Source organism: Somniosus microcephalus, chromosome 6, assembly GCF_052327205.1.
Source record: "Somniosus microcephalus isolate GS21.2 chromosome 6, FLI_Smic_1.0, whole genome shotgun sequence".
NCBI lineage: Eukaryota > Metazoa > Chordata > Chondrichthyes > Squaliformes > Somniosidae > Somniosus > Somniosus microcephalus.
The window spans coordinates 116,094,756-116,122,675 of NC_140992.1; the positions used below are offsets into that span (position 1 = coordinate 116,094,756).

The window sequence follows — 27,920 nt, forward strand, 5'->3', positions numbered from 1 at the left end:
GTTTGTCGGTGCTGGTAGTATTCCACCTTGGTACTTGACTCGTCTTTCCCGAATGTTGGTGACAGTATTTAACAGGTTAAAGGTCGCAACTCCCTCCTGTCTGACACAAAGAAATCACCAACCCATGATTTTCCATCCACTGCAATTAATAGTCTGTAGTTGGGCATTCAATTGAGTTCCTGATACGTGTTTCAAGCAGCCGAGGCTCCGCGGCAGGAGGGCGCAGTCGGAAGATTTATAAGAACATAAGAAATAGGAGCAGGAGTCGGCCACAGGGCCGCTCGAGCCTGCTCCACCACAGGGCCCCTCGAGCCTGCTCCGCCACAAGGCCCCTCGAGCCTGCTCCGCCACAGGGCCCCTCGAGCCTGCTCCGCCACAGGGTCCCTCGAGCCTGCTCCACCACAGGGTCCCTCGAGCCTGCTCCGCCACAGGGCCCCTCGAGCCTGCTCCGCCACAGGGCCCCTCAAGCCTGCTCTGCCACAGGGCCCCTCGAACCTGCTCCGCCATTCAATAAGATCATGGCTGATCATCGACCCCAACTCCACTTTCCCGCCCGATCTCCATTTCCCTTGATTCCCCTAGAGTCCAAAAATCTATCTATCTCAGCCCTGAATATACTCAAAGACTCAGCATCCACAGCCCTCTGGGGCAGAGAATTCCAAAGATTCACAACCCTCTGAGTGAAGAAATTCTTCCTCATCTCAGTCTTAAATGGCCGACCCCTTATCCTGAGACTATGCCCCCTAGTTCTAGACACTCCAGCAGGGGAAACAACCTCTCAGCATCTACCCTGTCAATCCCTTTCAGAATCTTGTGTGTTTCAATGAGATCACCTCTCATTCTTCTAAACTCCAGAGAGTATAGGCCCATTCTACACAATCTCTCATCATAGGACAGCCCTCTCATCCCAGGAATCAATCTAGTGAATCTTCGCTGCACCACCTCCAAGGCAAGTATATCCTTCCTTAGATAAGGAGACCAGAACTGTGCACAGTACTCCAGGTGTGGTCTCACCAAGGCCCTGTACAATTGTAGCAAGACTTCCTTACTCGTATACTCCATACCCCTTGCAATAAAGGCCAACTTTATACTTTGATGTCAACACTGATGAATTGGTGATCAAATATAGGAGAGAGTAACACAAAGTACAGCTCTCCCCAGGTTGCTGCAGGTCAGGTTATATGCAGGATAAAACTGACTGTACACGAGCACTGAGACACGAGAGAGCAGGAGAGTATCAGATGGGACTGAATCGTTCCCTTTACCCAGTGCGTACTTTACAGGATCAGACTCCGAGATGCACACAAGCTGCACAGTACCAGACAGGACTGAATCATTCTTTTGAACCCAGGTGCACTGTGCACATACAGGAGCTGAAACCGAGACACGCTCGAGCTACATAGTACTGGATGGGAATGAAGTGCTCCTTTTATCTGGAACAGAAAAATGACAAGAAACGATATTGGTGAGGACTGTGGCTGTTGCAGAGTTAAGTTCTGTAGTTTGAAGTAGGTGTGGCATGAGAGGCAGCCTGTTGTTGTCTGGCAATGCTGAGGCGGGAACCTGAGCATCAGCTTGACAGAAGATCAGATATTTACACAGGGAAACGCCACAAGAGGCAGAGAGAAGCAGAGAGAAAGCTTTACATGTTCAGCCGAAGGAAATGGGAGGCAGAATATACCAGGGCTGCACATTCACCTGAGGATAAGCGGGCAGGCAGTCATCAGCTGGACTTCAGGGAGCAACTCACCATCGCCTCAGAGAGAAGGCTGATTCTCAAAGCAAGTCTCCTTCCAGATTTCATTGTTGAAAATGATGAGGAATTTGGTTATTTGTCTGGACTGAGTTTGCAATCAGAGTGCCTTTCCAAAGCTCTTCTTTAAGGTAGTGGGGGATCAGGTCTCTCCGAGGTTTTATCTAAAGACACAGTCAGACCTGGCCCACAAATAGTGAGCGAGGCACAAGCGACCCCTACCTATAGGAAAACAAGTAACACCAAAGAGAGGTCATTTCCCTTGGAAGACAACTTCATTCTTCTTTTTACGAGTTTATTCAAGGACGTAGCTTGTGGATCAAAAGTAACAGCATGTAGAGGAAAACCTTCGAAGGTGAGGTTCAACCGAAAGTGAGTCTTGGACTTCTCAGTGTAGGAACCTGCAATCCCTGGTGTAAACTGGATCTACAGCCTCCAATTCAGAGGCAGCGAAACATACCGAATCCATACTCTGGGGGAAAGAAAAAACTTCAATTCACAATATTTTATGTATGTTTACATTTGTCTTGCTGTGGACACTAGCGCACACGGAGACAAATGGCGGCCTCACTCGCAGTGCTCCTGACCGTTACGTTGTGTGTCGACTTTGTGTTGTTTAAGCTGGTGCAGTCTGAACGGAGTGTTGTGAGAACCATGGGGAGAAAAACTCTGCCAACCGAAAAAGGCCTGGACCAAATACTAAATGTACCAGACGGTCAACAGGTAAGATAAGCCGTAGGTGAGTGACAGTGCAAGTGAGCGAGTGTGCAGGCGGGTGAGCGTGCAAGTGAGTGAACGCACAGGTAGACGAGTGTACAAATGAGAAAATGCACTGGTGGGTGAGCGTGCAAGTGAGCAAATGCACTGGTGAGTGAGCGTGCAAGTGAGCAAATGCACAGCTGGACGAGCGTGCAAGTGAGCAAACGCACAGCTGGGCGAGCGTGCAAGAGAGCAAATGCACAGCTGGGCGAGCGTGCAAGTGAGAAAATGCACAGCTGGATGAGCGTGCAAGTCCCAATGTTATGAGTTAGGCGTTGTTCTTTTAAATGTTCTGTCTTCCTGCTTTTTAAAAGATGTGGATCTTTTTAGCATCTTAATAGCATAAGAGAATTGTATTCCCGAGCAGTGAGTTACAGACTGGCGTGTAATTGAGGTATTCAGATTGTTTAGAGATAAAATAACTCCCTGGGAGTGAGTTACAGGTTGGAAATAAGCAAAGGGTCTGTATCATTTATATATAGAACTAGCTGGAGTGCCCGGCGGTGCCGAGGGTTTTTTGAGGGCATGTTGTTGTTGGAAGAGAGAAAGAGAGAGACTGGAGGGAGAAGAGAGAGACTGGGGGGAGAAGAGAGAGACGGGGGGGAAGAGAGAGAGAGAGACTGCTGGATTTAGTTCGGGATTAGCCTGGAGAGAGAGGGGGGGAAGGAGCGCCTCAGGCCTGGCCCAATGGACCCCTGCGAAGGAAGGAAGGAAGGAAGAAGGCGAGCTCTCCCTCCCTCTCCCACCCCCTCACTCTTTCCCTCCCTCACACTCTCTCTCTCCCTCCCCCTGTCGCTCCCTGCTTTACTCTCTCTCCCTCCCTCCCCTCTCCTCTCCCTCCCTGCCCCTCTCCTCACCCTCCCTCCCCCTCTCCTCTCCCTCCCTCCCCTCTCCTCTACCCTCCTCCCCCTTCCCCCCTCCCCCTCTCCTCTCCTCTCCCCTCCTCCCCTCCCCCTCCTCCCTCTTCCCCCCTCCCCCTCCTCCCTCCACCCCCCTCCCCCTCCTCCCTCTTCCCTCCTCCCCCTTCTCCCTCCTCCCCCTCCCCTCCTCCCTCTCCCCCCTCCCCCTCCTCCCTCTTCCCCCCTCCCCCCTCCCTCTTACCCTCTCCCCTCCCCCCTCCCCCCTCTCCCCCCCCCGAGCCCTCATCCCGTGCTCCAATCCCTCTTTCCGCCCCGGGGCCCGGGCCTCGGCACCTGGATGAACACGTTCCCCTGGACGCATTTGGCGGCCTCGGCCGTCACCCCGATGCCATTGGCCGAGGCGAAGACGGTGACGTGGTCGCGGAAATGAACGGCCTTCAGCAGGTTCGACAGGTTCCGGGCGTGCCGGGAATCCGCTGAACTCGAGGCCCAGGCTTCCCGCGCTGCTAGGCCGTGGCTCCGCGCATCCACTACAATAAAGAGAGATTCCTAAATATTAAAGTTCAGGTTTTAAGCACCCCATAGCTAAGAAGAGAACTGCACAAAAGAACCTAACGGGGTACACACAGAAAGTGGGAAAAATAAACACACAGAAAGTGGGAAAAATAAATCAATAGTTAGGAATCAAGATGGCGGGCATTCACCTCAGCTCAGAAGGATTAGGCCCGCCCACACACGCAATGAAATGCCCCCCGTGATGCACCTATTGGTCAACCATTAGGTTAATCCCCTGTGCGATTGATCAACCATCACGTCACTCAACGCTAATGAGCGGAATGTTGCGGTTTTTTGAAACTTTTTTGTATACTGTCCGAACAATTTTTGTCTGACCAAAAAGTAAATATGCCTATTAGACTCCCCTAATGATAAGCTTTCTTGTGATATAACATATGTGTAGGTACGCTCTATAACCTTTGATTGTATAGCCGGACAGACAGACAGACAGACAGACAAACAGACAAACAGACAGAGAGACAAACTCTTTTATATATGTAGACTAGCTGGAGTGCCCGGCGGTGCCGAGGGTTTTTTGAGGGCGTGTTGTTGTTGGAAGAGAGAGAGAGAGACTGGGGGGAGAAGAGAGAGACTGGGGGGGAGAGAGCAACTGGGGGGAAGGGGGGAGAGTGCGACTGGGGGGAAGAGAGAGAGAGAGAGACTGGGGGGAAGAGAGAGACTGGGGGTAGAGAGCGACTGGGGGGAAGAGAAAGAGAGAGACTGGGGGGGAAAGAGAGAGAGACTGGGGGAGAGAGAGAGGGAAAGAGAGAGGGGGAGGGAGAGAGAGAGAGAGAGACTGGGGGAGAAGAGAGAGATGGGGGAGAGAGAGAGAGACTGGGGGGAGAAGAGAGAGATGGGGGAAGAGAGAGAGAGGGACTGCTGGATTTAGTTCGGGATTAGCCTGGAGAGAGAGGGGGGGAAGGAGCGCCTCAGGCCTGGCCCGATGGACCCCTGCGAAGGAAGGAAGGAAGGAAGAAGGTGAGCTCTCCCTCCCTCTCCCACTCCCTCACTCTTTCCCTCGCTCACCCTCTCTCCCTCCCCCTGTCTCTCCCTCCCTCCCCTCTCCTCTCCCTCCCTGCCCCTCTCATCACCCTCCCTCTCCTCTCCTCCCCTTCCCCTCCTCCCTCCCCCCTCCCCCTCCTCCCTCTTCCCCCCTCCCTTCCTCCCTCTTCCCCCTCCCCTACTCCCTCTTCCCCCTCCCCCTCCTCCCTCTTCCCCCTCCCTCTTCCCCCTCTTCCCTGTTCCCGCCCTCCCGCTCCCCCTCTCCCCTCCCCCTCCCACCTCTCCCCTCCCCGAGCCCTCATCCCCCGCTCCAATCCCTCCTTCCGCCCTGGGGCCCGGGCCTCGGCACCTGGATGAACACGTTCCCCTGGACGTTTTTGCCGGCCTCGGCCATCACCCTGATGCCGTTGGCCGAAGCGAAGACGGTGACCTGGTTGGGTTTCCGCCCCGGGGCCCGGGCCTCGGCACCTGGATGAACGCGTTCCCCTGGACGCTTTTGGCGGCCTCGGCCGTCACCCCCGATGCCGTTGGCCGAGGCAAAGATGGTGACGTGGTCGCGGAAATGAACGGCCTTCAGCAGGTTCGACAGGTTCCGGGCGTGCCGGGAATCCGCTGAACTCGAGGCCCAGGCTTCCCGCACTGCTAGGCCGTGGCTCCGTGCATCCACTACAATAAAGAGAGATTCCTAAATATTAAAGTTCAGGTTTTTAAGCACCCCATAGCTAAGAAGAGAACTGCACAAAAGAACCTAACGGGGTACACACAGAAAGTGGGAAAAATAAACACACAGAAAGTGGGAAAAATAAATCAATAGTTAGGAATCAAGATGGCGGCCACTCACTTCAGCTCAGAAGGATTAGGCCCGCCCACACACGCAATGAAACGTGATGCACTGATTGGTCAACTATTAGGTTAATCATCACGTCACTCAACGCTAATGAGCGGAATGTTGCGGTTTTTTAAAACTTTTTTGTATACTGTCCGAACAACTTTTGTCTGACCAAAAAGTAAATATGCCTATTAGACTCCCCTAATGATAAGCTTTCTTTGATATAACATATGTGTAGGCATGCTCTATAACTTTTGATTGTATAGCCGGACAGACAGACAGACAAATAGCCGGACAGACAGACAGACAAACAGACAGACAGACAAACAGACAAACAGACAGAGAGACAAACTCTTTTATATATATAGATACTGGATATCCAGGGTGCAGATGGTTTATATATAAAATAACAGGCAGCCTGGGAGTGAGTTACAGGCTGGAATCTAGTCGAGGGTTTCGTATATATTGGTTTATATATAGAATAACAGGCACCCTGGGAGTCAGTTACAGGCTGGAAATATGCAAAGCGTTTGTATATGGTTTATATAAAGAATAATGGATAGAGAAAGTGCGTTACAGGCTGGAATCTGATCACGAGTTCAAATGGTTTATATATAGAGTAATGGATATCCAGGAGTGAGTTACTGACTGGAACCTAATCGAGGGGTTCGGGTGGTTTATATATAGAATAATGGATACCTGGGAGTCAGGTACAGGCTCGATGCTAGTCAAAAGGTTCCTAAGCTGTTAGTTGAGCTTTGCCTTTTTGTTTCTCTTGCACTCTATCACTTTTGCTGTTTGCCTGTCACACTCTTTTATTTGCCTCCAGCTCTTTTTGTCATTCTGCCTCCTCTTTCTGTAAGTCTGTCTTGCTCTCTGTCTCCCCTCTCTTCTGTGGGACGTGTGCACCCCAGTTTGCCCTTGTACTCCCCCTGTAGGCCTTCTGCTCCCCCATAGGCTTCTAACAGATGTTCTTTTACTGATTTGCACAGTTTATATCATTTACTTTTTTTTAAAGCCCACAAATGTAGGGAAATGGCAGCCGAGATATTGGAGGCAAATGGGGAGACGTAAGGGCCAGGGTCATGGGGGGTTGGCTTTGGCAGTGAGGTAGAGGCTGGGAAAGGAGGGGAAATTCAAAGTTCAGGGCTGGAGGAGAGAAGAGCTGGGGGCTAGAGACATGCTCAGGAGATGCCGCAATAAGAATTGCTGAGAAAGAAAGCAGCAGTAGGTTGGAAGGAGATAAGATGGGAAATACCTTACAGCTAAAAGAGAAAGAGAACAAAGGGATCTTTTGGGGGGGAATGGGAGGAATGAGAGAAAGCTCAGCCTGTGAGGGAGCATAGTTATTAGTGTGGTTGTGACCAGGTAGAATGGGAGGCCTGTGGCTGAGGCCATGTGGTATATGAGGCGTCAAACTGAGGCTCCTACTGAACTGGGGGCCCGAGAAAGTGAGGCTATTTGATGGGGTTCAGATGGTTTACACATAGAATTATGGATACCCGTCAATGAGCTACAGGCTGGGATCTAAATGAAGGGCTTGGGTGGTTAAGGTAGAGAATAATGGATACCTGGCAGTGAGTCACAGGCTGGGATCTAATCAGTGAAAAATGAAAAAAAGACAATAAAGATGTGGAGACTGAGGGGTAAAGTCACTGATGTTTGTAAACTGGTGAGTTGTTTTGTCTAGCAAGCTCACGAAAACCTGGTGAGAATCTTACCCAACGCCTGTTGGAGATGGGATTGTCCGGCCCTGGGTGTTGGTGATATCTTTGTGTGCCAAGAAAGCTCAGTGATGATGAACATGATACCAAGCTTCAGTCTGATATCACTCCATTGCCACAGCACGCGATACATTCCAGAACCTTCATACGGCACCACTGCCTACTTAAAGGGGCAGTGCAAAACCACAGCACACGATACATTCCAGAACCTTCAAACAGCACTTCTGCCTCCTTAAAGGGAAATACTTTAGAGCAGATAGGACGGAAGTAAAGAAGACAGAAATTAACGAAAGAATAAGGAAAATATAGAAGGGAAAAAAGTTCCCAAGAATTGGAATGGATCAGGCAGAGTGCATATATGCAAAGCATTAGTCTGGGAACCAGGAGCAATAATTAGAATTTTTTTTAATTCACTTATGGGATGTGGGCGTCCCTGGCAAGGCCAGCATTTATTGCCCATCCCTAATTGCCCTTGAGAAGGTGGTGGTGAGCCGCCTTCTTGAACCACTGCTGTCCTAGTGGTGAAGGTACTCCCACAGTGCTGTTAGGGAGGGAGTTCCAGGATTTTGACCCAGTGACGATGTAGGATCGACGATATATTTCTAAGTTAGGATGGTGTGTGACTTGGAGGGGAACTTGGAGGTGGTGGTATTCCCATGCACCTGCTGCCCTTGTCCTTCTAGGTGGTAGAGGTCACGGGTTTGGGAGGTGCTGTTGAAGAAGCCTTGGCGAGTTGCTGCAGTGCATCTTGTAGATGGTACACACTGCAGCCACGGTACACCGGTGGTGGAGGGAGTGAATGTTTAAGGTGGTGGATGGGGTGCCAATCAAGCAGGCTGCTATGTCCTGGATGGTGTCGAACTTCTTGAGAGTTGTTGAACCTGCACTCATCCAGGCAAGTGGAGAGTATTCCATCACACTCCTTACTTGTGCCCGTAGATGGTGGAAAGGCTTTGGGGAGTCAGGAGGTGAGACACTTGCCGCAGAATACTTAGCCTCTGACCTGCTCTTGTTACCACAGTATTTATGTGGCTGGTCCAGTTAAGTTTCTGGTCAATGGTGACCCCCAGGATGTTGATGGTGGGGGATTCGGCGATGGTAATGCCATTGAATGTCAAGGGGAGGTGGTTAGACTCTTACTTGTTGGAGATAGTTATTGCCTGGTATTTCCTAGGTGCGAATACCTGAACATCGTCCAGGTCTTGTTGCATGCGGGCATGGACTGCTTCATTATCTGAGGCGATGTGAATGGAGGGACATGAGGTTGTAGCTTTAATGGAAACTTCAGCAGGGTTAAATTGGAAATTAAATGTGCCGGCTATAACATTTTCAGGAGATATAGAAAGAGAAGAAAAGGAATTAGCGGCCTTCTTAATTGAAGACATGAATGCAACCATAGAAAGGAAAGTTCTCATTGATGGTGATGGTCAGACAGTGTCTGACTTGAGTTAAGAAATAATGAGGGATCTGTTTCCACATTGGGAGTACATTATGACATTGAGTAGTTGGAAAGAAAATGAGGGTGACACTTGAAGGAAATAAGAGAGGTTTGCAGCAGTGACAGAGATATAATTATGGGGGACTTTAATTATCCTAAGGCCGACTGGGTTAAGACAAAAGTTATCCAAATGGGAAGGGATTCTTAGAATACATCCCTCAGGACTGTTTCCTTAATTAATACAATGTATCACCAACAAGGGAGGATGCAGTGCTGGATCAGTTCTGGGTAAAGAGGCAGGCCAAGTAAGTGACTGAAAAGTAGCAGAACACTTGCTTTATAGTGACCATAGCCTGATTAAGTTCACATTGAAAAGTTACAAAAATGGAGTCCAAGGTAAAGGTGTTGGACTGGAAATGGGCTAACGTTTCCTCCGGGTGCTCCGGTTTCCTCCCACAGTCCAAAGATGTGCGGGTTAGGTTGATTGACCATGATAAAAATTGGCCCTTAGTGTCAGGGGGGATTAAATACGTGGGGTTACGGAGTTACGGGGATAGGGCTTGGGTGGGATGGCTGTCGGTGTAGGGACCGGGTGCTAGGGTTTGGATGATCAGCCATGATCTCGTTGAATGGCGGAGCAGGCTCGAAGGGCCAAATGGCCTACTCCTGCTCCTATCTTCTATGTTTTTATGTTTCTATGTTAGTGGGGTAAACCTTGCTCAGATTAATTGGTTAGAAAAGTACAGATAAAATAGTGGACCAGTTGTAGGAGATATATGAAATGGGTTAAGATACAAACTAAATACATTCTGACTAAGAGAATAAGAGGCTCCGTGGGTCAATATAAATGTTGGAGAAAAAATGAGGTTTAAAAATGAGGCACGTGATAAATATAGAGGGGATAATACAGAAAAAAATATAAGAAATATAAAAGGTATACAGGGTAAAGAAATGAGAGATTATGGATATATTTTAAGTCCATTAAATCAGTGAACGCTTAAAAAAGCATGGGCTAAAATGGGATTTATAAAGGACGGGTCTTGATTGACTAATTTAATTACATTTTGCAAAGAAGTCAGAGGTCATAGATAAAGGGAATGTGGTGGATGTTGTAGGTATGGATTTCCATTAGTCATGCGATAAACACCATATAAATGACATTACCAAAACTGATACTTGGTATTGAAGGGAATATATTCACGTGGATAGAGAGATAATGGGAAAAGATCAAGCACCATCATCACTGAGTTCCCCACCATCAACATCTTGAGGTCACCATTGACCAGAAACGCAACTGGACCAACCATATCAACAACAAGACTCGGTTTCACAGCCACGTCATTTTCCTCAGCAACTGTCCCCGATTCCGACTTATTCCACGTGGATTCCAATTAAACTTCCACCCTTCGTGCTTCGGATCCACCCAGGATTACAAATATCTCCAAGATATTCATCGTTCCTCGAACTACTGCTCTCGCCGCATCCTGAGATCCACGCTCAACGCCATGCAGCGCCACATGAACACTCTCAACCTCTCTCTTCAGCAACACCGACGCACTCTATCTCAAAGCTGTCCGGGTCCACAGTTCAATTTCATCCTTCGACTCATCTGACGCTTCAACAAAAAACTTTTTTTCTTCCTCTCCGATGTCAAGGATCGCAAGCTTCATCAACTCTTGGATACCAACGCCCCTCCGGAACCCTCTTCCCCTTCACTTTCCTCTGACCGAACCCCCTTCTCCCAATCTCACCCCCTGCCACGTTTTTACTATCCCCTCTGACCTTCCACTCTCTGACCCCGAACGATCAGTCCTCAGCAAAGGCCTGAGCTTCATCCCCTTACGCTTCCACCTCAATGAATTTCGAGCTTGGCACGATGTTGAGCTCTTTTTCCGCCGCCTTCATCTCCGTGCCCACTTCTTTGGCCAGGAGTCTTCCCCCCGCACAACTGACCCTTTCTCCCGCTTGCAGAATTCCCATTCTACCTGGACCCCTCCCCCTGGCCTCTTACCCTCTCTAGATCTTTTCATCGCTAACTGCCACCGTGCCATTGACCATCTCCATTTCTCTGTTCCCCTCACTCACTCCAACCTACCTCCCTCTGAACTTGCAGCACTCCATTCTCTTAGATCCAACCCTGACATTGTCATTAAACCCGCTGACAAGGGTGGTGCTGTTGTTGTTTGGCGAACTGACCTCTACCTAGCGGAAGCTGAACACCAACTCTCCGACACCTCCTCCTACATCCACCTGGACCATGACCCCACCACCGAACATCAAACCACCATTTCCAAGACTGTCACTGACCTCATCTCCTCTGGAGATCTTCCCCCCCGCTGCCACCAACCTCATAGTTTTCCAACCCCGCACAGCCCACTGCTACCTCCTTCCCAAGATTCACAAACAGGACTGCCCTGGTAGACCCATCGTTTCAGCCTGTTCTTGCCCCACGGAACTTATCTCTTCCTATCTCGACTCTATCTTTTCTCCCCTTGTCCAGTATCTTCCCACCTACATCCGCGACTCTTCGGACGCCCTCCGCCACTTTAACAGTTTCCAGTTTCCTGGCCCCAACCGCTTCCTTTTCACCATGGACGTACAATCCCTCTACACCTCCATCCCCCACCAGGATGGCCTGAGGGCGCTCCACTTCTTCCTTGAACAGAGGCCCGACCAGTCCCCATCCACCACCACCCTCCTCCGCCTGGCTGAACTTGTTCTCACATTGAACAACTTCTCCTTTAACTCCACTCATTTCCTGCAAATCAAAGGTGTTGCCATGGGTACCCACATGGGTCCTAGCTATGCCTGCCTTTTCGTGGGCTATGTGGAACAATCTTTGTTCCAGTCCTACTCGGGTCCCCTCCCTCACCTCTTTTTCCGATACATTGATGACTGTATCGGTGCTGTTTCCTGCTCTCGCCCCGAACTAGACAATTTCATTCACTTTGCCTCCAATTTCCACCCTTCCCTCACCTTCACATGGTCCATCTCCGATTCTTCCCTTCCCTTCCTCGACTTCTCCGTCTCCATCTCTGGGGATAGGTTATCGGCCAATATTCACTACAAGCCCACTCACTCCCACAGCTACGATAGCAAAATACTGCAGATGTTGGAAATCCGAAATAACAACAGAAAATGCTGGAAAAACTCAGCAGGTCAGGCAACATCCATGGAGAGAAATTTGAGTTGATGTTTCGGGTCGAACCCTTCTTCAAAACTGAAAAGAAAAGAAACCAGATCGAAGGCAGGGCTGCGATCGGACAAAAGAAGTGAAAGAAACAAAAGAGCTAGACGAGATGGTAATAGGCTGAGATTAGGTGTAAAGTGTACTGGCAGGGCAAGAGATAGCTGCCAGGTGTGAGAGAGAAACAAAATGAAAGGGTGGGGGGGGGGAAAGAGTGGAAAAATTACAAGAAAAAATGTGTAATAGGGGCCGAGGTTATCATCTGAAATTGTTGAACTCGATATTGAGTCCGGAAGGCTGCAGAGTGCCTAATCGGAAGATGAGGTGCTGTTCCTCGAGTTTACATTGAGCTTCCATGGAACAATACAAGAGGCCAAGGACGGTGAGGTCCGAGTGGGAATGGAGCGGTGAATTAAAATGACAGGCGACCGGAAGCTCGGGGTCACCCTTACGGACTGAACGGAGGTGTTCCGCAAAGCGGTCACCCAATCTGCGTTTGGTCTCCCCAATGTAGAGCTACCTGGACTACACTTCCTCCCACAGCTACCTGGACTACACTTCCTCCCACCCCGCCTCCTGTAAGGACTCTATTCCATTCTCCCAGTTTCTCCGTCTCCGCCGCATCTGCTCTGACGATGCCACCTTCCACAGCAGGGCTTCAGACATGTCCTCCTTTTTCCACAACCGAGGATTCCCCTCTACCGTGGTTGACACTGCCCTCGACCGTGTCAGTTCTATCTCCCGCACTTCTGCCCTCACCCTGCCCCTCCCTCCCGGAACCACGATAGGGTTCCCCTTGTCCTCACCTTTCACCCCACCAGCCTCTACATTCAACGGATCATCCTCCGGCATTTCCGCTACCTCCAAAGTGATCCCACCACCAAACGTATCTTCCCCTCCCCTCCCCTTTCAGCATTCCGTAGGGACCGCTCCCTCCGAGACACCCTAGTCCACTCCTCTATCACCCCAAGCAGCCCTTCCCCTTCGCCTGGCACCTTCCCGTGCAAGCGCAGGAGATGTAACACCTGCCCCTATACCTCCCCCCTTCCCACTGTCCAGGGCCCCAAACACCCCTTCCAGGTGAAACAGCGATTTACTTGTACTTCTTGCAATCTAGTATACTGTATTCGCTGCTCACGATGCGGTCTCCTCTACATTGGGGAGACCAAACACAGATTGGGTGACCGCTTTGCGGAACACCTCCGTTCAGTCCGTAAGGGTGACCCCGAGCTTCCGGTCGCCTGCCATTTTAATTCACCGCCCCATTCCCACTCAGACCTCACTGTCCTTGGCCTCTTGTATTGTTCCACGGAAGCTCAACGTAAACTCGAGGAACAGCACCTCATCTTCCGATTAGGCACTTTGCAGCCTTCCGGACTCAATATCGAGTTCAACAATTTCAGATCATAACCTCGGCCCCCATTAATTTTTTACCTGTAATTTTTCCACTTCTTTCCCCCCCCCACCCTTTCCTTTTTTTTCACTCTCCCACCTGGCAGCTATCTCTTGCCCTGCCAGTACACTTCACACCTAATCTCAGTCTATTACCATCTCGTCTGGCTTCGAACACCTTTTATTGTCTCTTCTACCACTTTTGTCTCTTTCACTTCTTTTGTCTGATCGCAGCCCTGCCTTCGATCTATTTTCTTTTCTTACCAGTTTTGAAGAAGGGTTCGACCCGAAACGTCAACTCAAATTTCTCTCCACGGATGTTGCCTGACCTGCTGAGTTTTTCCAGCATTTTCTGTTGTTATTTCGGATTTCCAACATCTGCAGTATTTTGCTATCTGACTAGGCTGGGTGCTCTGCGACAAGTGGCTTATCTATTGATCCCATAAAACCACACCACCATCTACAAGGCTCAAATCAGGATCGTGATGGAATACTCACCACAACAACAACTTGCGTTTATATAGCATCTTTATCGTAGTAAAACATCACAGGAGTGTTATCAAACAAAATTTGACACTGAGTCACATAAGGAGATATTAGTCAGACTGGTCAAAAGGGTAGGTTTGAAGGAACATCTTAAAGGAGAAAAGAGAGGTTTAGGGAGGGAATTCCAGATCTTAGGGTCTTGGCAGCTGATGGCACGGCCATCAATGGTGGAGCGATTAAAATCGGAGATGCACAAGAGGCCAGAATTGGTGGAGCGCAGAGATATCGGGGGATTGTTGGGCTGGAGGAAATTACAGAGCTAGGCAGGGGCAAGGCCATGGAAGGATTTGAAAACAGGATGAGAATTTTGAAATTGAGGCGTTGCTTAACTAGGAGCCAATGTAGGTCAGCGACCACAGGGGTGATGGGTGAACAGGATTTGATGCGAGTTAGGACACGGGCAGCAGAGTTTTGGATGACCTCAAGTTTATGGAGGAGAGAACGTAGAACTGCTTGCCTGAAGAGGTGCAATTGCAATAAAACTCAAAGTTCAACACCATTTAGGACAGAGTAGTTTGTATGATCGGTGCCCCTGCTACTGGACTCAGCATTCACCCCGCCACCACTGATACACAGTGGTTGCTCTATGGATGATCTATGGGATGCACTGAGGCAACTCACCAAGGTTACTTCAACGGCGCCTTCTTCATCTGGGACCTCTGCCACCGAGAAGGACAAGAGTAGCAGTGTGGTGGGAATGCCATCACCTCTAATGTCCCTTCCAAGTCGTACATCATCCTGATTTGGACATATGTCATTGTTCCTCCATCATCACTGAGTCGATATCCTGGAATTCTCTACCTAAAACCATTGTGGGGGCATCATCACCACAAGGTCTACAGTGGTTCAAGGAGAAGGTCCCCCAACAACCACCTTTTCAGAGCAACTAGAGATGGGAAATTAATACAGCCTTGCCAGTTTCACTCAAATCCTGAGAACAAATGAGAAGATAGTGTCAAATTCATATTTTTATTGAGTTGTTTCTAATCTGGAGAAGCTGTTTGGGTAGAACATAGAAATGTAGAGGATTGTGAAAGACTAATCTGGCCTACCTGGCTAGTCTTTGATGACTCCTTTACTCCACCCCAGCTTCATGTAACGTTCTGAACATTTCCAGTTTAGTGATAAGCCCCAACACTACTAGGAAGTTCTGCCTCTTTGACTCATTGGCTCTGTAAATATAGAGATAAATAGAGACAAATTGGCAGTTGAAGAGAGGCCTGTGTCTTTTATAGATGGTTAGCGGCGAAAAGGCTTATCATACTTTGGAATAAGGACAGGCAGCTAGGAAGGTAATTACAATGTATTTTGTACTTTGCGATACTTATCAATTTAATCCCCATTAATGAGATTTGTAGGAGAGAAGGTTTCCGAGGGAGATGAAGAACACTTTCCCTAAGTGATCAGTAATGATGTGAGGTTCATGTTTAGAACAGCTGAAGGACCATAGTGATAATCTCTAAATAGAACGCTCTTAGAAACATAGGATTAGAGAAGGTAATTTAGCCCATCAAGCCTGTCCATTCCACAGACCAAGTAAAATCTGCTCTCTCATGGATTCAACCCAATACGTTTAACCCATTGAGGAAAGGTTGTGTAAACTTTCCTTTGCCATAAGTTCTATGGTTCACTCTCGGATCAAGTACATAAGAACATAAGAAATAGGAGCAGGAGTAGGCTATTTGGCCCTTTGAGCCTGCTTCGCAATTCAATAAGATCATGACTGATCTTCTACCTCAACTCCACCTTCCCACACTATCCCTATATCCCTTGATTCCTTTAGTGTCCAAAAATCTATTGATCTCTGTCTTGAAAATACTCAACGATTGAGCCTCCACAGCCCTCTGGGGTAGAGAATTCCAAAGATTAACAACTCTCTGAGTAAAGAAATTTCTCCTCATCTCAGTCCTAAATGGCCGACCCCTTATTCTGAGACTGTGACCACTGGTTCTAGACACCGCAGCCAGGGGAAACATCCTCCCAGCATCTACCCTGCCAAAACCTTTAAGAATTTTATATGTTTCAATTAGGTCACCTCTCATTATTCTAAACTCTAGGGAACATAGGTCTAGTCTACTCAATCTCTCCTCATAGGCCATAGTTCTAAACCAGCCCACTTACGAGTAAAAGTTCCTTGGATGCAGAGTGAAATTCCCTCCCAGGTCAGGTTCAGCACATCAGATACAGACTAAAGCTCACTCTACACTGTTCCATCAAACACTTCCAGGTCAGATACAGCACAGGTTAGATACAGAGCAAAGCTCCCTCTACACTGTTCCATCAAACACTTCCAAGTCAGGTCCAGCACATTAGATACAGAGTAAAGCTCCCTCTACACTGTCCCATCAACAAATCCCAGGGCAGGTACAGCACGGGTTAGATACAGCGTAAAGCTCCCTCTACACTGTTGCATCAAACATTCCCAGGGCAGGTACAGCACGGGTTCGATACAGAGAAAAGCTCCCTCTACACTGTCCCATCAAACACTCCCAGGTCAGGTACAGCACGGGTAAGATTCAGAGTAAAGCTTCCTCTACACTGTCCCATCAAACGCTCCCAGGTCAGGTACAGCACAGGTTAGATACAGAGTAAAGCTCCCTCTACACTGTCCCATCAAACACTCCCAGGGCAGGTACAGAGTAAAGCTTCCTCTATACTGACCCATCAAACACTCCAGGGCAGGGACAGCACGGGTTAGATATTGAGTAAAGCTCCCTCTACACTGTCTCATCAAACACTCCCAGGGCAGGTACAGGAGGAGTTAGATACTGAGTAAATCTCCCTCTACACTGACCCATCAAACACTCCCAGGGCAGATGCAGCACGGGTTAGATACAGAGTAAAGCTTCCTCTACACTGACCAATCAAACACTCCCAGGGCAGGTACAGTATGGGTTAGATACAGAGTAAAGCTTCCTCTACCCTGACCTATCAAACACTCCCAGGGCAGGGACAGCACGGGTTAGATACAGAGTAAAACTCCCACCACACTGTCCCATCAAAGACTCCCAGGTCAGGTACAGTACGGGTTAGATTCAGAGTAAAGCTCCATCTACACTGTCCCATCAAACACTCCCAGGGCAGGTACAGCACGAGTTAGATACAGAGTAAACCTTCCTCTACACTGTCCCATCAAACACTCCCAGGGCAGGTACAGCACGGATTTGATACAGAGTAAAGCTCCCTCTACACTGCCCCATCAAACACTCCCAGGGCAGGTAGAGGAGGAGTTAGATATAGAGTAAACCATCCTCTACACTGTCCCATCAGCAATTCGAGGGCATGTACAGCACGGGTTACATACAGAGTAAAGCTCCCTCAACACTGTCCCATCAAATACTCCCAGGGCAGGTACAGGAGGAATTAGATCCAGAGTAAAGCTCTCACTATACTGTCCCATCAAACACTCCCAGATCAAGTACAGCATGGGTTAGATACAGAATAAAGCTCCCTCTACACTGTCCCATCAAACACTCCCAGGTCAGCTACAGCATGGGTTAGACACATTGTAAAGCTCCCACTACACTGTCCCATCAAACACTCCCAGGTCAGGTACGGCACGGGTTAGATACAGAGTAAAGCTTCCTCTACACTGTCCCATCAAACACGCCGAGGGCCGGTACAGGAGTTAGATGCAGAGTAAATCTCCCTCTGCACTGTCACATCAAACACTCCCAGGGCAGGTACAATACACTTTTATTTTTCTTGTAATTTTTCCACTCCTTTCCCGCCCTCCCCCCTTTCCTTTTGTTTCTCTCTCACACCTGGCAGCTATCTCTTGCCCTGCCAGTACACTTTACAACAAATCTCAGCCTATTACCATCTCGTCTAGCTTCTAATCTCTTTTACTTCTTTTGTTTCTTTTATTCTTTTGTCCGATCGCAGCCCTGCCTTTGATATAGTTTCTTTTCTTTCCAGTTTTGAAGAAGGGTTCGACCCAAAACGTCAACTCAAGTTTCTCTCCACAGATGTTGCCTGACCTGCTGAGTTTTTCAAGCATTATCTGTTGTTATTTCAGGTACAATACAGGTTAGATACAGAGTAAATCTCACTCTACACTGTCCCATCCAACACGCCCAGGTCAGGTACAGCACCGGTTAGATACAGAGTAAAGCTCTCTCTACACTGTCCAAACAACCAATCCCAGGTCAGGTACAGCATGGGTTAGATACAAAGTAAAGCTTCTTCTACACTGTCCCATCAAACACTCCCAGGGCAGGTACAGCACGGGTTAGATACAGAGTAAAGCTTCCTCTCTAGTGACCCATCAAACACTCCCAGGGCAGGTACAGCACGGGTTAGATACAGAGTAAAGCTCCCTCTACACTGTCCCATCAAACACTCCCAGGTCAACTACAGCGTGGGTTAGATACAAAGTAAAGCTCCCTCTACAATGTGCAATCAATCACTCCCAGGTCAGGCACAGCACGGCTGAGATACAGAGTAAAGGTTCCTCTACACTGAGACATTAAACACTCCCAGGGCAGGTACAGCACAGGTTAGATACAGAGTAAAGATCCCTCTACACTTTCCCATCAAACACTCCCAGGGCCGATACAGGAGGAGTAAGATACAGACTAAATCTCCCTCTGCACTGTCGCCTCAAACACTTCCAGGGCAGGTATTGCATGGGTTAGATACAAAGTAAACCTTCCTCTACACTGTCCCATCAAACAGTCCCTGGTCAGGTACAGCACGGGTTAGACACAGAGAAAATCTCCCTCTACACTATCCCATCAAACACTCCCAGATCAGGTACAGCACTGGCTAGATACAGAGTAAAGCTCCCTCTACACTGTCCCATCAAACACTCCCAGGTCAGGTACAGCAGGAGATAGAAACAGAGTAAAGTTCCCTCGACACTGTCTCAACAAACACTCCCAATTCAGGTAAAGCTTGGGTTAGAAACTGAGTAAATTTCCCTCTGCACTGTCCCATCAAACACTCCCAGGTCAGGTACAGCACCGGTTAGATACAGAGTAAATCTCAATCTGCACTTTCGCATCAAACACTCCCAGGGCAGGTACAGTACGGGTTAGATACAGAATAAATCTCCCTCTACACTGTCCCATCAAACACTCCCAGGTCAGGTACAGGACTGGTTAGATACAGATTAAAGCTCCCTCTACACTGTCCCAACAAACACTTCCAGGGCAGGTACAGCATGGGATAGATACAGAGTAAAGCTCCCTCTACACTGTCCCTCAAACACTCCCAGGTCAGGTACAGCATGGGTTAGATACAAAGTAAAGATCCCTCTACACTGTCCCATCAAACACACCCAGGTCAGGCATAGCACGGGTGAGATAAAGAGTAAAGCTCCCTCTACGCTGTCACATCAAACACTCCCACGGCAGGTACAGCACGGGTTAGATAAAGAATAAAGCTTCCTCTAAACTAACCCATCAAAAACTCCCAGGGCATCTACAGCATGGGTTAGATACAGAGTAAAGCTCCCTCTACACTGTCGCATCAAACACTCCCAGGTCAGGTACAGCACAGGTTAGATACAGAGTAAAGCTCCCTCTACACTGTCCCATCAAACACTCCCAGAGCTGGTACAGGAGATGTTAGATACAGAGTAAATCTCCCTCTGCACTGTCGCATCAAAATCTCCCAGGGCAGGTAAAGCACAGGTTAGATACAGAGTAAATCTTCCTCTACACTGACATACCAAACAGTCCCAGGGCAGGTACAGTACGGGTTAGATACAGAGTAAATCTCACTCTACACTGTCCCATCCAACACGCCCAGGTCAGGTACAGCACCGGTTAGATACAGAGTAAAGCTCTCTCTACACTGTCCAAACAACCAATCCCAGGTCAGGTACAGCATGGGTTAGATACAAAGTAAAGCTTCTTCTACACTGTCCCATCAAACACTCCCAGGGCAGGTACAGCACGGGTTAGATACAGAGTAAAGCTTCCTCTCTAGTGACCCATCAAACACTCCCAGGGCAGGTACAGCACGGGTTAGATACAGAGTAAAGCTCCCTCTACACTGTCCCATCAAACACTCCCAGGTCAGGGACAGCACAGGTTAGACATAGAGTAAAGTTCCCTCTACACTGTCCCATCAACCACTCCCAGGTCAACTACAGCGTGGGTTAGATACAAAGTAAAGCTCCCTCTACAATGTGCAATCAATCACTCCCAGGTCAGGCACAGCACGGCTGAGATACAGAGTAAAGGTTCCTCTACACTGAGACATCAAACACTCCCAGGGCAGGTACAGCACAGGTTAGATACAGAGTAAAGCTCCCTCTACACTTTCCCATCAAACACTCCCAGGGCCGATACAGGAGGAGTAAGATACAGACTAAATCTCCCTCTGCACTGTCGCCTCAAACACTTCCAGGGCAGGTATTGCATGGGTTAGATACAAAGTAAATCTTCCTCTACACTGTCCCATCAAACAGTCCCTGGTCAGGTACAGCACGGGTTAGACACAGAGAAAATCTCCCTCTACACTATCCCATCAAACACTCCCAGATCAGGTACAGCACTGGCTAGATACAGAGTAAAGCTCCCTCTACACTGTCCCATCAAACACTCCCAGGTCAGGTACAGCAGGAGATAGAAACAGAGTAAAGTTCCCTCGACACTGTCTCAACAAACACTCCCAATTCAGGTAAAGCTTGGGTTAGAAACTGAGTAAATTTCCCTCTACACTGTCCCATCAAACACTCCCAGGTCAGGTACAGCACCGGTTAGATACAGAGTAAATCTCAATCTGCACTTTCGCATCAAACACTCACAGGGCAGGTACAGTACGGGTTAGATACAGAATAAATCTCCCTCTACACTGTCCCATCAAACACTCCCAGGTCAGGTACAGGACTGGTTAGATACAGATTAAAGCTCCCTCTACACTGTCCCAACAAACACTTCCAGGGCAGGTACAGCATGGGATAGATACAGAGTAAAGCTCCCTCTACACTGTCCCTCAAACACTCCCAGGTCAGGTACAGCATGGGTTAGATACAAAGTAAAGATCCCTCTACCCTGTCCCATCAAACACACCCAGGTCAGGCATAGCACGGGTGAGATAACGAGTAAAGCTCCCTCTACGCTGTCACATCAAACACTCCCACGGCAGGTACAGCACGGGTTAGATAAAGAATAAAGCTTCCTCTAAACTAACCCATCAAAAACTCCCAGGGCATCTACAGCATGGGTTAGATACAGAGTAAAGCTCCCTCTACACTGTCGCATCAAACACTCCCAGGTCAGGTACAGCACAGGTTAGATACAGAGTAAAGCTCCCTCTACACTGTCCCATCAAACACTCCCAGAGCTGGTACAGGAGATGTTAGATACAGAGTAAATCTCCCTCTGCACTGTCGCATCAAAATCTCCCAGGGCAGGTAAAGCACGGGTTAGATACAGAGTAAATCTTCCTCTACACTGACATACCAAACAGTCCCAGGGCAGGTACAGTACGGGTTAGATACAGAGGAAAGCTCCCTCTATACTGTCCAATCAATCACTCCCAGGTCAGGTACAGCACGGGTTAGACAGAGAGTAAAGGTTCCTCTAGACTGAGCCATCAATCACTCCCAGGGCAGATACAACATCGGATAGATACAGAGGAAAGCTCCCTCTACACTGACCCATCAAACAATCCCAGGTCAGGTACAGCAGGGGATAGATACAGAGGAAAGCTCCCTCTACACTGACCCATCAAACAATCCCAGGTCAGGTACAGCACGGGTTAGATACAGAGGAAAGCTCCCTCTACACTGACCCATCAAACAATCCCAGGTCAGGTACAGCACGGGTTAGATACAGAGGAAAGCTCCCTCTACACTGACCCATCAAACAATCCCAGGTCAGGTACAGCACGGGTTAGATACAGAGGAAAGCTCCCTCTACACTGACCCATCAAACAATCCCAGGTCAGGTACAGCACGGGTTAGATACAGAGGAAAGCTCTTTCGACACTGTCCCATCAAACACTCCCAGGGCAGATACAGCACGGGTTAGATACAGAGTAAAGCTCCCTCTACACTGACGCATCAAACACTTCCAGGTCTGGTTCAGCACAGGTTAGAAACAGATTAAAGCTCCCTCTACACTGTCCCATCAAACACTCCCAGGGCCGGTACAGGAGGTGTTAGATACAGAGTAAATCTCCCTCTGCACTGTGGCATCAAACACTCCCAGGACAGGTAAAGCACAGGTTGCATACAGAGTAAATCTTCCTCTACACTGACACACCAACACTCCTAGGGCAGATACAGCACGGGTTAGATACAGAGTAAAGCTCCCTCTACACTGTCCCATCAAACACTCCCAGGTCATGTACAGCACCGGTTAGATCCAAAGTAAAGCTCCCTCTCCACTGTCCCATCGGACAATCCCAAGTCAGGTACAGCACAAGTTAGAATCTGAGTAAAGCTCCCTCTATACTGTCCCAATAAACACTCCCAGGTCAGGTACAGCACGAGTTAGATACAGAGTAAAGCTCATTCTACATTGTCCCATCAAACACTCCCAGGGCAGGTACAGCACAGGTTAGACAGAGAGTAAATCTCCCTCTACACTGTCCCATCAGACACTCCCAGGTCAGGTACAGCATGGGTTAGATACAAAGCAAAGCTCCTTCTACACCGTCCCATCAAACACACCCAGGTCAAGCACAGCACGGGTGAGATACAGAGTAAAGGTTTCTCTACACTGAGCCATCAAACACTCCCAGGGCAGGTACAGCACGAGTTAGATGCAGAGTAAATCTCCTTCTACACTGTCCCATCAAACACTCCCAGGTCAAGTAAAGCACAGGTTAGACACAGAGTAAAGCTCCCGCTACACTGTCCCATCAAACACTCCCAGGGCCGGTACAGGAGGTGTTAGATACAGAGTAAGTCTCCCTCTGCACTGTGGCATCAAACACTCCCAGGGCAGGTACAGCACGGGTTAGATACAGAGTAAATCTTCCTCTACACTGACATACCAACACTCCCAGGGCAGATACAGTACGATTTAGATAGAGAGTAAAGCTCCCTCTACACTGTCCCATCAAACACTCCCAGGGCAGGTACAGTACGGGTTAGATACACAGTAAAGCTCCTTCTACACTGTCCCAACAAACACTCCCAGGTCAGATACAGCACAGGTTAGACACAGTGTAAATCTCCCTCTACACTGTCCCATCAAACACTCCCAGGTCAGCTACAGCACCGGTTAAATACAGAGTAAAGCTCCCTCTACACTGTCCCAATAAACACTCCCAGGTCAGGTATAGCATGGGTTAGATACAGAGTAAAGCTTCCTCTACACTGTTCCATCCATCACTCCCAGGGCAGGTACAGCACCGGTTAGATACAGAGTAAAGCTTCCTCTACACTTTCCCATCAAACACTCCCAGGGCAGGTACAGCGCTGGTTAGATACATGGTAAAGCTTCCTCTATGCTGACCCATCAAACACTCCCAGGGCAGGTACAGCACTGGTTAGACAGAGAGTAAAGTTCCCTCTACATTGTCCCATCAACCACTCCCAGGTCAGGTACAGCATGGGATAGATACAAGGTAAAGCTCCCTCTACACTGTGCAATCAATCACGCCCAGGTCAGGCACAGCACGGGTGAGATACAAAGTAACGGTTCCTCTACACTGAGACATCAATCACTCCCAGGGCAGGTACAGCACGGGTTAGATACAGAGTAAAGCTCCCTCTACACTTTCCCATCAAACACTCCCAGGGCCGGTGCAGGAGGAGTTAGATACAGACTAAATCTCCCTCTGCACTGTCGCATCAAGCACTTCCAAGGCAGGTACTGCACAGGTTCGATACAGAGTAAACCTTCCTCTACACTGACACACCAAACACTCCCAAGGCAGGAACAGTATGGGTTAGATACAGAATAATGCTTCCTCTACACTGTCCCATCAAACACTCCCTGGTCAGGTACAGCACAGGTTAGACACAGAGAAAATCTCCCTCTACACTATCCCATCAAACACTCGCAGATCAGGTACAGCACGGGTTAGATACAGAGTAAGGCTCCTTCGACACTGTCCCATCAAACACTCCCAGGTCAGGTACAGCACGGGTTAGATACAAAGCAATGCTCCCTGTACACTGTCCCATCAAACACTCCCAGGACAGGTAAAACACGGGCTACATACAGAGTAAATCTTCCTCTACACTGACACACCAAACACTCCCAGGGCAGGTACACCACGGGTTAGATACAGAGTAAAGCTCCCTCTACACTGTCCCATCAAACACTCCCAGGGCAGATACAGCACGGGTTATGTTGTGTATGTACCTTTAAGAGAATAACTGGTCTCAGACTACAGTACCGGCAGTGACCACCCCTGTATAAAAGGCGCTAGAGAGCCTCTGTTGGTTAGTTTCGTTTATGCCTTTCACCAGTAAAGACTTGTTTGTTTCTCTCCTGCTAGTCCGTGACTCAATCATTCACGGACTTAACACTGGCGACGAGTTAGAAATGAACTTACCTGCAACTCAGCAGCAGCTCCGACGACGTGTTGACGGTCGGAGCCAGAAGAAAAAGAAAAAAAAATATGCCATTGAAACTCGAGAAACGGGCGTCGACCGTCAATCATCGATTTCAAAATTTGCAGGAGATACTCTCCAGAGCCAGTCTGGGTTCCTCGGTCCGTGGTTTCCCAGCTAATCGGGCTGGTGGCAGGTAGTGCTCTGATCCTTCCTAGGCTGCAACGGGGCTGGGCAGCGAGTCGGGAAGCAAGGAGAGAGAGAGAGGTTGGAGCATACAGGGCGCGGCCGGTGTTTCGAAGCTGTGCAGCGCTTGGACCTCAGAAGAGGGAGGGAAGTGTTCCAGAGGGTCCGCTCCACAACGGGAAAATAATAAAAGAAAAAGAATACGCGCAAGAAACCGTGGAAAGCAGCGCTAACAACAGCGGGGAAGAAGGAAAAGCGCGGGAGGCGCCATTTTGTTAAATCGGAGAAGAAGGCAAAGCGCGGGAGGCGCCATTTTAGATTTGCAAGATGCCGAAGACTGGCTGTATCACTGCTTTTGATAATACATTAGAGGGCTGGACCACGTATGTGGAGAGAGTCGAGGTATATTTCGAGGCAAATGAAATAGCGGAGGGGAAAAAGGCATCAATATTGCTAAACGTAATGGGCGCTAGAACGTACGGCCTATTGCGGGGTCTGATTACTCCAGCCAAACCGAAGGCGAAGAGTTTTAACGAAATTGTTGCTGTTCTACAGGAGCACTTAAACCCTGCACCGCTGTTGATAGCAGAAAGATTTAAATTCCACAGGAGAACTCAGCACAAAGATGAGAGCAATGCTGAGTATCTTACGGAACTATGCAAGCTATCAAAGCACTGCCAGTTCGGAGCAGGACTGGGAGATACCCTACGGGACAAATTTGTCTGTGGACTCCTGAGTGAAGGAACACAGAAGAAGTTACTCGCAGAAAAAGAGCTGACGCTAGATAAGGCTTTCAGCGTGGCAGTATCGTATGAAGCAGCAGCCAGGGAAGCTGCAGAAATTCAACAAAAACCACAGGAATACGGCACCCACGAAATGACACGGGGATTTGCAAAATGTTATCACTGCAGCAGAACTAACCATGACCAGAAGGACTGCTGGTCCAAAGACAAAATATGCAGACAATGCGGGAAGATTGGACACATTGCACGAGTTTGTAGGTCTGGGAAGAAGACCAGCGACAACAAAAAGGCTACTAAGGAACCGTACAAGAAAGTACAAAAGATGAGCGACAGTGAATCCGAGAACAGGAGATTAAGCTGTCTCAAACTTCACAATGTAATCGCAAAAGAGGATCACCGAACCATTTGGGTCACCCTCACGATAGCAGGGTCCCAAGTTAAAATGGAATTGGATACAGGATCAGCGCTAACCGTCATGAATCGACGAGACTATGAGCGGCTATTTTCACACATACCCTTGAGAGAGACATCCATCGTCTTGACGACGTATACGGGGTAAAAAGTATACCCCAGAGGAAAAATAAGGGTGCCTGTCGAATACAATGGCAAGAAAATACGGAAATTGTATCTCTACATACTGCCAAATGGTGGACCACCGTTATTGGGATGGGAATGGATCAGGAAGATAAACTTAGATTGGCATTCCATTCATGCAATGACGGTGGACGGTAAAAAAGATGAAGGCGCCACTCCTGGACGATTGTCAACAATCTTAGCTAACGCCAAAGAGGTATTTCAAAAAGAACTGGGCACGCTTAAAGGCGTAACCGCCTCGTTAAAAATAGAAGAGAATGCAGTTCCCAAGTTTTTCAAAGCGAGACCGGTACCATATGCAATTCGTCCAGCCGTCGAGGCAGAGCTGGAGAATCTGGAGAAGGCGGGCGTGTTGTCTAAGGTCGACTGGAGCGAGTGAGCGACACCCATCGTTCCTGTCATGAAGAAAACGTTAAGCAATAAGTCCGGAGAGCCAAGGAAGATTCGCATCTGTGGGGATTTCAAGGTGACGGTGAACCCTGTCCTTCACACAGTACAATATCCTCTTCCAAGGATAGAAGACATCTTCGCCTCACTGTCTGGAGGGAAGCGTTTTACAAAAATTGACCTAGCACAAGCATATTTGCAGATGGAGGTTGAAGAGTCCTCTAGGAAGTATCTCACGATAAACACTCACAAAGGTCTTTACCAGTATCATCGATTGGTATTCGGGGTAGCATCGGCTCCGGCGATATGGCAGAGAGCGATGGAACAAGTCCTGCAAGGGATTCCGGGGACTCAGTGTTACTTGGACGACGTCCTTGTAACAGGTGAAGATGACATTGAACACCTTAACAACCTAGAACAGGTGCTCACTAGACTACGGGAACATGGGCTGCGAGCCAACCGCCCCAAGTGCGAACTTTTTAAGAAACAGATATCGTATTGTGGCCACGTGATTGATGAAGAGGGGTTACATAAGTCCCCTGACAAAATTGAAGCGGTTGTTAAGGCCCCAGCGCCTGAAAATGTGTCGCAACTGAGGTCATTCCTCGGGTTGGTGAATTACTATCATAAGTTTTTGCCGAATTTGTCGACAATTCTGCATCCACTGAACGCCCTGCTATGAACGGGGGTAGCATGGAAATGGAGCGATGATTGTAAATGTGCTTTTCAGAAGAGTAAGGACTTAATCACTTCGAAGGAAGTATTGGCTCACTACAACCCAGCACTGCCAATCAGGCTGGTGTGTGATGCGTCTCCCTACGGCATTGGGGCGGTACTGTCACATAAATTCCTTGATGGTTTGGAGAGGCCGATAGCTTTTGCGTCACGCTCGTTAACTTCTGCCGAGCGTAACTACGCCCAGATTGACAGAGAGGCCCTCAGCCTAGTGTGGGGGGTGAAGAAGTTCAATCACTATCTGCACGGTCAAAAATTTACTCTACTAACCGATCATCAACCTCTTGTCTCCATTTTCAACCCTCAGAAGGGCGTACCGATAATGACAGCACAACGGCTGCAGAGATGGTCCCTTTTCCTAGGGGCACACCAATATGACATCGAGTACAGGGGAACTAAACAGCATGGAAATGCTGATGGATTGTCACGTCTACCGTTGCCGACGGTGGAAGAAGAAGACCTTGCAGTGGATCCAATGGAGTTATTCCACTTGACTATAGTCGAATGTCTCCCTGTGACGAATGCAAACATAGAAAAGGAAACATGGAATGACCCGACACTATCACGGGTCTATGATTTAACAGTGAAGGGATGGCCAGCACATGGCGAACCACTGCTGCCAGCATTTTCGCCAAGAAGAAGAAGAGAACAGCTGTCAGTGTGCAGAGGAACCTTGATGTATGGATCCAGAGTAGTAATTCCACCTAAGTTGACGGATAGAGTGCTCAATGAGCTTCATGAGGGTCATCTGGGTGGGGTAAAAAT

General features: G+C 48.7%; 1 protein-coding gene across 1 annotated transcript in view; it reads left to right on the forward strand.

Annotated features, from left to right (window-relative positions):
- The first annotated feature begins 2,311 nt into the window (after window positions 1-2,311).
- Window positions 2,312-27,920, forward strand: part of LOC147116021 (adipolin-like) — a 522,017-nt gene continuing 496,408 nt past the window's right edge. The window contains exon 1 of the mRNA XM_085989490.1: window positions 2,312-2,476. Coding sequence (XP_085845616.1) covers window positions 2,312-2,476 — 165 coding nt within the window. The remainder of the gene's footprint in view (window positions 2,477-27,920) is intronic.